The sequence below is a fragment of the Porites lutea genome, chromosome 13, assembly GCF_958299795.1.
Source record: "Porites lutea chromosome 13, jaPorLute2.1, whole genome shotgun sequence".
Lineage (NCBI taxonomy): Eukaryota > Metazoa > Cnidaria > Anthozoa > Scleractinia > Poritidae > Porites > Porites lutea.
In genome coordinates, this window is record NC_133213.1 from 2143735 (window position 1) to 2155766 (window position 12032).

General features: G+C 39.5%; 1 protein-coding gene across 1 annotated transcript; it reads right to left on the minus strand.

The window, feature by feature from the left end:
- Nucleotides 1-2108: 2108 nt before the first annotated feature.
- LOC140923505 (neuropeptide FF receptor 2-like) lies at nucleotides 2109-4848 on the minus strand. Its single transcript, XM_073373588.1, has one exon. The coding sequence runs from the start codon at nucleotides 4597-4599 to the stop codon at nucleotides 3463-3465; it is 1137 nt and encodes a 378-aa protein (XP_073229689.1). The 5' UTR covers nucleotides 4600-4848; the 3' UTR covers nucleotides 2109-3462.
- Between the last annotated feature and the right edge of the window lie 7184 nt (nucleotides 4849-12032).

A 12032-nucleotide genomic window follows, 5' to 3' on the forward strand; every position in this document is an offset into this window, starting at 1 on the left:
TCCAGTAGGGTCTGGGAGGCGGTGTCTGGATCACGAATCACGTAACCTTTTGGAGTCATTTCACGAATCACGTGATTAGGTAACGAGCTGATCAAGCCCATGAGTGATTCTCAGTTGTTGCTGGACTACTATAGGCAACAGTTGGTCTTGAATGACCCCGTGACGGCAAGGAAACAAAAAGTATGTTGATCAAACTGGCGATTGTCTGCGTTTTGTTTGACGACTACAAAGTTGTCTGCCAATGAATCTTACTGCCATAAAATCGAAGCTCTACAATTCCTCACTCTTACATGGCTTAAGTTTGAACCCTCGTAACGACACTTACATCTCTTTTATCGGTAGAAATCTTGATTCACGGACTGCAATGTTAGAGGATTACGCGTTACAGTGAATAATTTATACTAGCCACCTCCACTTCGGTCAATAATTGTTATTAATTCACTAATCGCGATTGTAGTTCATGAGTTTTCCCGATTCACGCTATGTTTACCGGTCAATTCACGGATCACGAGAGATCCCTTCCAGACCCTGATCCAAGACAGTCTTGAATTCTGGATTTCACGCTGTGGATCCCGGATTCCAGGAACTGGATTCCCGATCCCATGTCAGTGGAGATTGGATTCCGGAATCCAATCGTTAGTGGGATTCTGAATTCCTTAAGGTCGATTCCGGAGTCCAAAGTCAGGGATTTAGGATTCCACAAGAAAACATTTCAGGGATTTCGGAATCCGGACTACCTTACACGTTGAGAAATGGTTGATGAAAATCGATGAAGACAAAAACGCGGTTCGAGCTTGATAGAAGTTGGATGGTTTAGACATGTCCTGTCAGCTCAGCTAGTTAATACAAAGATTTCTCAGCTTAAGCTTCAGAGTTGCGTAAATGCAAATTCAATCAAATATTCCGTTAGCTGAATTTCGCTCATCGATTGCCGATAAGCCAAACTCTTGTTTAAATGTTTTATTGATTGGTCTCATTGAGTCAATCTTCAAATCAAGCGAGAGTCAACTGAGGAAATTTACAAGAACCCACAACTAAATACTAAGATATCTGGGCTACTTTTCACATCTCTTTTAAAGATTGTTTTCATAAGACCAACCTAGTGCTTCATTTTCTGTTTCCTTTTGATCATTAAGTTAATGTTTTTTTCAACTTGCGCCCTTTTTTTGTGACAGGATAACAAGTAAACGTACATGTTTCAATTCGTATTCGCAAGGCTTCTTCGTTCTCTAAAAACCTTGTAAGCTTTCCTCCGACAAACGCAGGGGTGGTAGATTAAGGGCGTGGTCAAGCCTTCAGGCATTTTGAACCCTACAGCATTGACACTTAACCACAGGAAGGACTTAATTAACTTTAAAAGAAATAGAGCATTAAAGGCCTCTCTCATTGTTACAAACGTGAAATGAATAGCTGAAATGCAATAATCATGAATACCACGATGAAATATTTCAAAGTAATCAGTGCCTGAATCAACGAAAGGCGTAAAAAAACAAATTATTTAGCTTCCAGTGACAATTACTCCTTTTTAACTAGCTACCTTGCTTAGTTTTGACACTTTTTTTCTAATTTGGGGTCCACTGTATGATTAATCAAATTAATATCATCGAAATGGATCTTTCCTAACACCTTTCTTCACTTTCCCCACAGGCCGTAGCAACATTGGTAACTCTAGGAAAAATATCACAAGTGCCTCAATTTTCTCATCGGGTGCCCCCCGCCGCCATTTCGGCTTCCTGTTGATTAAATCTTCCATTATTTCTTTCGATCTCTCTGCATTACATGTTTTGTAAGCTCTTTCACTTGACATCTCCATGATGATTACGAAGACAGGAACTTCAGAGTCTGTGGACGAACTCCTACATTTACGTGACAATTCAAATAAAAACTCTCAAATAATATAATTCTTGTGCATACATGTACATCTTACCAAGTTTTTTCTGTCAGTTTACGGCACAGAATTTGGGAGATGTATGGTCACAATTACAAGTCTTAGAAGTGTGTGCTCAAGTTGACAAAGCATATCACTGTTTCCAATCAAACATTCTGGAAGCAGATCAATTACGGATGTATATCTATTTAAAACTTCACAAAAAGTACGCCAAAACGCGTTTACTTGCACAACTTCAATCTATCATTTATTTACAAGTTTGTATTTCTTGTAGTTAAAAACATACTATTGAAAAATGAATCATGTACGTAAGCAAAGCAAGTTATTCATGGCATTTCTTTAGTTATATTAACCTCATTACAATCAAATTCACAGTCAAGCTGATAGTACATTGTTGTTCAATTGTTGAGTCTGGGTGAAACTTCAGTGTTTATTTTTCAATGTCAGAAGGCATGTTCCTTTTTGAGTGGTTAATGTTATTTTTTGCCCCAAGAAGGGGTATGTCAAGAATAAGTATAAGAATGCGATTCTTTTCAATGACAGACATCACAAGGACACGCTTGAAAACACCGACAATATCCTTTATCAGAGTCTATTAATACTAAAAAATGTTCTATGTCATGCTGTTTAGACAAACATCACAAAAGACACACGTTAATGGAACGCTTTCTTTTCAAAATTGCACAGCTTGAGTGTTAAGTCCAACAGCGCCTTCATCAACACTGTATAAAGTTAACGGCTGATTTCAAAGTATGCCCTTTCGACCCGCATCTTAAGTCTTCCTGTACAACATTTCCTCTCATTTATCATAACGATCGTAAGAAATGAAGCTTTGATCAAAACATGTGTTGGTTCTTTAACAAATTCTCCATACAAGTACAAAAGGAAGTTTAAGGAAAAGGGAAGGAGAAGATGTGTGCTGATAACAGCCCAGCACAGATTTCACCTGACTCTTATTTTCCTAATAATTGGCAAAGAACTATTTATTTCTGTGTCTTTCATTTTTAGTCAGTTTTAAACGAAGATTATGCAAACAACTGCATATGTTCCACTGGAATAACCACAGGTACGCGACACATCATGAAATCTACCCTAATGCGTCAATACTAAATGCCTCCACACTTGCAACTGTTTCCAGTCGTCTGATTATTGAAGTCATGGTTGTCAAAGCCTTTTAGTGTTGACAGGATTAACTCTCTCTCTCATCTCTTGCAGTTAGCGCGGGTGTTCATTGACAAACACGAACAGAACTACGTTGTCAGTCTTACTCTAACGCGGTCGGCGATGCACCTACAGCAATTAAGCTTATCGATCTCATTAACGACCAAGTCAAAGCAAGAAATAAAATACAAATTCCTTTTACTAATCAACAGGAAAAAGACCATGCGGAATGAAGCACAGTGTAGTAAATACGTGTTCTTTTTCACTGGAATTGACTCTGTAACCACTACGTAGCACACTACATCTGGCCTACGCCTTAAATTTAACCGGATCTAAGAGCTGAGAGCCAGAAGTCCATCTGGATAATAAAATGTAGATTTTTTTATATATTGTGGGAGACAGACGTGAGAAAGTTAAGATTCCGACACTGTCTGTAATCTTAAAGTTTCCTTTTCTCCACTCCTTTCTGGTGATGATTTACAACCACAGCGAACAAAGCGATAAAAAACTCTTCTGAAACCTTGGCGAAAATCTTTGCTGAAAACTCCAAAAATAATCGGATTAACAACGGAGTTGGTGTAAGTGAATAGCCAGCAAATGATGGAAATGTTTGTAAAATTTGGACTGTTTATCCCACCGCCAAAGTCTGCCCACAACCACACCACTTGATTTGGAAACATAAAAATGGCGAAAACCACCACTACCACAATAAACATTTTTGTGGCTTTTGCATTCGCGGTACTCCAGATGTCGATTCGCGCGCTCAACATGCTTATCTTTCTCTTTACAGATTGAGTTCGGGAAATCTTGCGCGTTAGTTTGACTTGCGTTTCTACACTCTCACGTCTTACCGAAACTTTTTCGATTATAGAATTATCACGCATTTTCGCCGAAGTGCGGCAAAGCGCGCGGACAGCTAAACCATACATCGTCGCCATAAAACACAGCGGCAGACCATACTGAACGAGGAATAAGAAAAACGTGTAAGCTTGTCTGTAAGCAAAGTCTGGCCAGTTTTCGTCGCAAGAGCCATCTTTGAGGTTAAGGACATAAACGTAAGGACCCACAGCCGCTAGAGAGAAAACGTGGACTCCGCAAATTAAAATGCAGACCTGCTTCAGCGACAAACGCGTCTTAAAAGGATGCATAATAAGTCGATAACGATCCAAAGAAATCGCGGCGAGTGTCAGTGAAGAGGCACAGGTAAAGTAAGTCTGCGCCGGCCATAACAGTTTGCACATCACCCCGCCGTAGATCCACACATAGCTGTTTTCCTCCCAAACGAAATCAAACACAATACTGATAATCGGCGTTAAAAGATCACAAATGGCCAAGTTGAGTATCAGAAAGTTGGAGGGAGAATGCATTTTTCTTGTGGTGCTTATAACATGGGCAACCATGCTATTGCCAAAAGTGCTTGCGGACAGGATAAGAAAGTAGAAGAAGATCTTTGCGATCTTGAAGGTCGCTGCTTCTCCTTGGACCGCGTCTGCCAGTGAACTTGGAAAAGTTTCATTGCTAGATTCATTTCCAGTGTCATTACTCTCCATGCCGATATTGTAACAGAGGTCTAACAAGAGTGCAGATTCTTAGCTGAGTTTGGAGATTATCGCAGCTTGGCGCTGAACAACCAGGAATAAAATAATGTTTCCTCTATTTATCGGCGAGGAGATCACCTCTGAATGATGGACAACTGGTACATCCCGTATCAATAGCAAAACAATGTTATCCTCGAACTTTCAAGATGATCTAATCTTCGCTATCAAGTCAATATCGAGATTCACCCATGCGTGCCAAGGCTTTCAACAAACTTCAATGAAAGTCTCACATCGCGTGATTATAAATGACTTGCGTAATTTATTACGGTACAAAAGAATGTTGTGGATTCCATTTAACCGACAGGAAACAATTTGGCCTTCAGCTTCCTTTATTAATTATGGGTGTAACTGGTGTAAAAAAATCATTTTATTCTGACTTTTTTCTCTTCAGAAAAGTTCTGCTTTATTTTCCTCTAACTGTTTCAGGTTTAAATAAACTTTCTTACGTTTATTGACTGAAAACCTCTTTAGTTACGTTCACCGCCCCTCAACAATGGATGGAATAGTACATGGTTAATTGTTGGACTCATGTAGAGTCTTTCGTCATTCATTGCTAATAGTCAGAATAGTCAGAATAGTATTCACCAATAAAACCAAAGTTCCTTTTTGTAAAATCCTACGAAATAAATAGTACCACGCAAAAGTTCTGCAAAACAGGTTTTATTTGAATGGTAACATCACAGGATTTTGTCTACAGATTCAAAAATTTGACTGAAAAGTAATCTCGCCATAACGTGTTTACTGAGGAGCGGGTGGATTTAGCTATAAGACCTTAACGATATTAGTCGAAATAACTATATATATCGCACGCAATTTTTTACAAGTTAATCATAATTTTCTCCAGCTATCTAAACATATAAAGAAAAAAAGATAAAAAGGAACACTTGGGATTTTGTTGTGCCCCATGCTGAGAAAGGTGCGTAAACCACACGCGCTTAAGTGCGGCTTACCACTGAGCTTTGATTTGAAAGGTCAGTGAAATTAAGAAACTTATGAACAACTTTGAAACGGTTAAATATACTTTCGTGTGCAGTATTTTTAAGGGTATGACTGGAAAGTACTTCTCAGTTGCATTGATTTGACTGGTTACACTTTAGGATTTGATCCACAGATTCAAAGATCACCCCGAAAGGTAGAACCACCGTATACAAAATAGTAAAGAGTACCGCAGGGAATACTGTACTGCTCTGTAGCTTTCATGTAAATGGTCGCAAATTTAGGATTTCACGCCAGCACATACAAGTTTGGACTACTTTACACAGCATAACAAACGGTTCCATAGAAGAAAGAACCGTTCAGGAGCTTCCATTTGAATGGTGTTACTTCTTAAGATTTATTGAAGTGAAATGTCATGGCAAGGCCCCGGGGAAGGGGGGGGGGGGGGGGGTACTCCCTATGATGGCCTATACGGGAAGGCTCCGCCCGAAAGGGGCATCTTTTTCAGTCTTCAGGTTTATGAAAGGGTAGGGATTTCACTAGTTGAAGTATATAAAAGGGTAGAGAAATCTGTCATTTGCGTCTGTAAAAGGGCCAAAAGGGCTTACAGACGAATTTTAAGGCTTGATAAAGTCGAGAAAACGTTCTATTTTTGTGATTGATTCCTATTTAAAAGACGGTGCATTTACAGCGGTTAAAAGGGATGCAAAGTTCTAAACAAGCTAGTGAAAGAAGTACCATTTCTCAATAGAAGGTACCCGAAAGGGGTACCTTTTTCGTGAAAAATGGTGTATAAAAGGGTAAGGGGTCGGACCGCGGAGCGGAGCCTCCCCGTACAAACATTTGTTGAATAACCTCTCCCGACCCCCTCCTGGAGGAGGCAAGGCAGCATGTACGCGTGCGTAACACTTAGACAACTGACTTACTTATGACGTTAACTACCAAGAACGGAATCCGAATGAATTCAAAACGTCAAATTTCATTTTATAAAATATCGCAAAAACTGAAAGCCCTCCATAGTTTATTTATGTTAAGACTTCATTCAAATGGACATACTACAGGATTTCGTCACGGATTCAAAGTTAGAAATACATGAATGCCTTCAAAGTTCCGAACTCTTGGCACTGATGAATTTGATAGAGTCAACTGTTTGACTATCGAGCGAGAGCAGTTATAACTCCCTTTCTTCAGAGACATTGACAAAGTTACGTGGTCCATTTTCGATATGGCGCAATCTATTCCCTTCGGTCACCCATATGTAATTTCCCTTGTTTCAACTGGCGCTACTTTTTAGCGCCGTATTTTTAGAAAACTTTTAGGTTCGTCTGCAGGTACCAAAGGAACAGATTACGTAAGTAATGAAAACGTTACGTAAAACGATGAGCCAGCTTAAAACTGTGATAAGTTTTCTTGACAGATCATAGCTAACCGACTTGTTTAAGATCGATATAATATACAATATAAACAAAACCAAAAAATTAGAACAAGCCACCGAATTTCCGTTCCTTTGATTGGTTTATCATTTAATGCCACCCTTTATCTTGTATAAAGTAATTAAAATTTAGTCGGTCTTATCAATTCAAACGCCTACTGTTTCAAGTATTAGAAAATCTTACGCATAGAACTAGATATGAATATACTGGGGAAAAGTCAAGATATGCTAAGTTTTCTTGTGAAACGAATGATCACAAACGAAATTTTATAGAGAAGTTACAAAGATTGACAGTGTTAATCATCGGATATGTGAATTCCCTTGTTATAAAGTGACGGAGAGGCTAGTGCGAATAACACCCATCCACACACACACAAGGTACCAGGGTCGCGATTTTTGGGCGTGGCTAAAAAATGTCTTCTCACCCCTAACCAGTACAGACGTACCACTTCTAATTAACTGACAAAAGTAGCTAGTGTCATTTTAGGTCCAAATATACGTCTCTAGATGGCAGTGCAGTAACTATAGAGGGAGCAGATTTTGGCACCCTCTTTAAAAAAAGGGAAGGGCAAGCACCCCCCATTTTTTTAAAGGAAGTCCCCCGGGATTTTAAATCCACATCCGCTGCGCTGAAGAGGATTTAGAGGCCTTTGAGATTTTATCGTTTTCTGTTCAACTTTCAGACGACTAAGCGATAAATTTAGTCTTAGACTTCCTTACTGCTACCGCGACAATTAATCCCTCAACAGCATAGAAAAAAGAGGAAAAAAGATGCCTTTTCATTTGGAGTGTGCGAGGAATTTTCCTTGCGGACCTCTCTTAAGGTAACTAATTCTATACAGCCAACGGTGTTGCTTCCGTTCGTGACTTTACCTATAGCTAATTAAACTAACAAGCTCGAACAGGAGATCTAAAAAGCGGCGACGTCAAACGTTTTTTTGATCAAATGTTTGTAAATACTGTAAAAAAAACATAAGTGGCTTGGTTTGCTATTTTAAACAAATTTAGTCTATTCAATCGCCACAAAAGCGCCGACATCTCTTAAATGTTGTGTTTGTCAACAGAATCTCAGAATCCGCTAAGCCATAAATGAATACAGCAGTTCTGTTTGTTATTTTCGGTTAAAGATTCCTACCTGAGGCAAAGTAAGGGTTGATGAGATTCAACTCCAAATTAATAACGAGAGTTTAAGACATTCTGGTCTAAAATACCTTGCCATAGCGTCAATTTCGGCAACATCACGGGAAAATCTCAACCTTGCGTTTCACATTTCCATTTCCCACGTGTGAACGGGAGCTTAATTGCGCTTAGGCTTCTGTCTCATGGTAGTTCACACATATCGACTTAGAAAAACACCATCTTGGGATGCTAATACTCATGTTTACGTCACACGTGTTACCCATATCCTGGTTTAGGCTGGTTTAAGGTAGCTTACGAAAGGTTTTCGGAAAAAGAAAATGACCATTTGAAAATGTCTAAATTTAAGACCAACCGGGGATTTTCTTAGGCTTCTTGCTGCTAGCCAATGTTGTTAAAGTAATCAATGTTCCTCTTCGCTGTCTATTTTGGGCCGCTCCCCAGTTTCTACGGCTATGTTCACTGTACACAGGATAGCTTCCCCCCCGGGGGGGGGGGGTAATTTAGGAATTTCTGGGTGGGGATGTGCCGCTGGGACCCTGGAACCCTTAACCTATACCAGAGCTAGTTCAGCTGAATTTTGCTACCCTATACTAGAGTAAACTCCCCAAATCCCCCCTATCCTAGAGTAGCTGTTTCCCTAGTCTAGATAAAATCTTCAACCAACTGATCAGTTTCCTGAAAAATGACACCCTATTCTAGACCCAAACGCTCTGATTTATATACCCTATCCTAGAGTAAACTGCTTGAAAACCATACCCTTCACAGCGGCACATACCCATATAGCCCATATATGACAGTACCCCCCCCCCCCCCTCCGGGGAGCTTCCCTTGCCGACACGAAAACCATACTGGATAGGGTTTCTGTTCACACATAGGAACGGTGATATCGGCGCGATTACTGTAACGGAGCCAAGCCGCGCCGCGCGGATCTTGAAAATGGATCGTCACGTATTGAAAGGTTACTGTGCCACTTTTTGGCGCAGCGTGAACAGGTCTTCATACTATAGCTTTTCATGTCGCCAGACGTAGTTAATCGATAAACCGATAATCGATATTAATTGAATCAATCATCGATGAATATCGATTTCCGATATCGATCGATAAAAAGTGATAAAGAAAAAATGTTCTGACTTCGATTAATATCGATGATTTTCCGATAGAAATCGACCCTGAAATCGATGATGATTTTTTAACTATTGTTATCGATTACCTTCGATTCCTATCGATTGTTATAATAACCGATAAATTATTTTTTCTGTGGCTTCGATTTCTATCGATTTCCCATATCAATCGATATTAGTCGGCGAATTGAATGATCGATTAATATCGATGATATTGATTTTTATCGAGTAACTACGTCTGGCATGTCGGTAAAGTGTATACAAAGCCGAAAAGGTTGAAGCTATGGAGTGGGCCGCACTGGAGGCTCTATCTTGGACTGATAATATCCTCAGTGGGGGGGCGGGGGGTACTCCCTTAATAAGCCATATAGGTATGTATTGCCCCAAACGGTATGGTTTTTGCGCCGTTTTGCTCTGAAAACAGGTATAGACTTTACCCATTTTGGTCTGGGGTCGGACATGGTTTTCGAGGGAACTACGGGAGTGTATGAAGGTATTTATCGTTTCAATTCCAAATGAGTAAAAAAGAAAGAGAAATATGCGAATTTAAAATGGACTAAAAAATCCTTTTTGTTGCTGTTCTAATCTAAGTAATGATGACATAATTTCTTTGAGGCCAGGTCTACAAAAGGGTGCGAGAAATGACATTTTTTGATACCAACCCCCACCCGGGTGATGATAGCAAGCATGCAGTAATTTGGTTCGAGATAAAAAATATCTGGAAAACGGTGGGCGTGGAATAAAAATCGCTCCTCCTCCTTTTTAACAAGCCCGCTTCAATTGCACATGGCACGTGCAGGGGGACTTGGCACGTGCTGTTTGCAGTAGCACGACTCACGTTCTTTGTACTGTCGGCAAACTGGTACAAATCATTGAACCTTTTAGCACCAATATCCCCATACAAATTCTTCAAACTGATCTCCATACATTTTCCTAAAGAATCAGTTGAAAGAATTTGATAAAAGATCAAGCATTTTCTCTTTGGTGATCATTTTATTAGTTCTCATGACTCTTCCCTCTACGATGTATTAATTTTGTTGGGAGAAAATTGATGTTGGTCACCCTCGCGACTAAAAAAGGATATATACGCCTCAGTAGCTGACACAAAAAACGAAGAAAGTAGTGGACAATTGTTTGCTTCTAAAAGAGAAGCCGTGGCGAAGGCATTATATTTTCGAACCTAAAATACCTACAAAGAAAATAATAATTATAACAATTCCTATACTTGTAACCTGATTGAGAACAGATAGGAGAAAGGCCTTTGTCTTCCCCGGCCCTCAACTAAACAAGTAGCCCGAGGAAGGACTATATTTGGCCATGTTTTCGGATTCCAGGCCCGCGAGCTGTTGAATCCCCTTTTCAATGGTGATCAGTTTTAATCTTTTCAGGCCAAATTTTGCACCATCATTTTTAATTAAATTTTAAAATTTTGCATCATCACTTTTTTTTCTCGCAAGCTACAAAGAGAGATGTCATAATTACCAACTTTCCCTCATGCGCCACCCTAGGTCATAAGGTTAAAAAATATATTCGTAAACATGGTAAACGCACTACGTGCTATAGCTGCTAAGCTATATACGCTATACCTGCATGAGCTCATGTAAGCTGTGTGTTTTTTTACAAATGCTGTTATTTTACAGAAGCTCGAGTGTATGCGCTCTTTAACGAGCGCACAATATAGGATAGTGACGTAAGCGCCATTTTCGCGCAAAAAAATGATGAGCGAAAAGGCGTAGCCTAAGGGCACGTGTAGTCATGTGGGAATTTAAAATGATGAATTCAAGTCACCTGTTTAATTGTATAACGGCAACTCGAGACGAAGTTCATTGGCAATTATGTAAACTGTTAAGATGCGTTTTATACTGAGGTTTTAACTATGACGTTTTCAATTCAATAGTCACCTGCGTGCCACGCAGGCGATCTGGGGAGGGTAGCGTTGCATGACACACAATGACGACGCACAAAAAGCGATAGCTTATGGGAGAGGCTTGAAACTAAGTCAACTTCAGTTTGGAAAGGACAACCCTTTTAGCTCTATAGAACGGCTTGTCACACCTGTTTTTAGAGATTTCGTCGTTTGGACTAAAAAGAAAAAATAACATCATCTACCAGCATCTACGTGAAACATTCTTATTATTGGAAAAGGTTGCACTTAACCTCTTGCCCTTTGCTATTTAGGGAAGACCTGACCAGGGTCTATTTAACTGTTTGCGCTCCGAGGCGCAAAAAAACATGCTAGAATTCACGATCTGTTTTCTTCCGCACAATGATAAAAACGGAAGTTTCACAGAGGATAATATGCTAAGGTGTTAAAGTGTTGTATGACCCCCTCAAGTACAAACAAAACAAACAGAGAAGTAACGATACGAGGTTACTAAAAACTGGTCTGGTCAGATTTGATTATTTCTTCTCAAACTCATTAATAATTCATTAAGAAAATACAAAGGAAATTAATGTTTAATGAGTGTTTGGAAATCGGATGAAACACTGCTTAGTATTTGCATCCTTAATTTCTCCTTCAAAAATGATTTTGTTTGAGAAGAAATATCAAACATTCGACACAGTGTTTCATCACCAGATGAAACACCTCGAAGTTCGTCAAAAATACTCCGCTGCGCGTCGTATTTTCAACTCTCTTCTCGGTGTTTCATCTGGTGATGAAACACTGCATCTCATGTTTGATATATTACTTCACGCATAAAGTAATCTTATGCTCAATAGATAGTTTCTTATTTATAAATGTAGCACACTGCAAA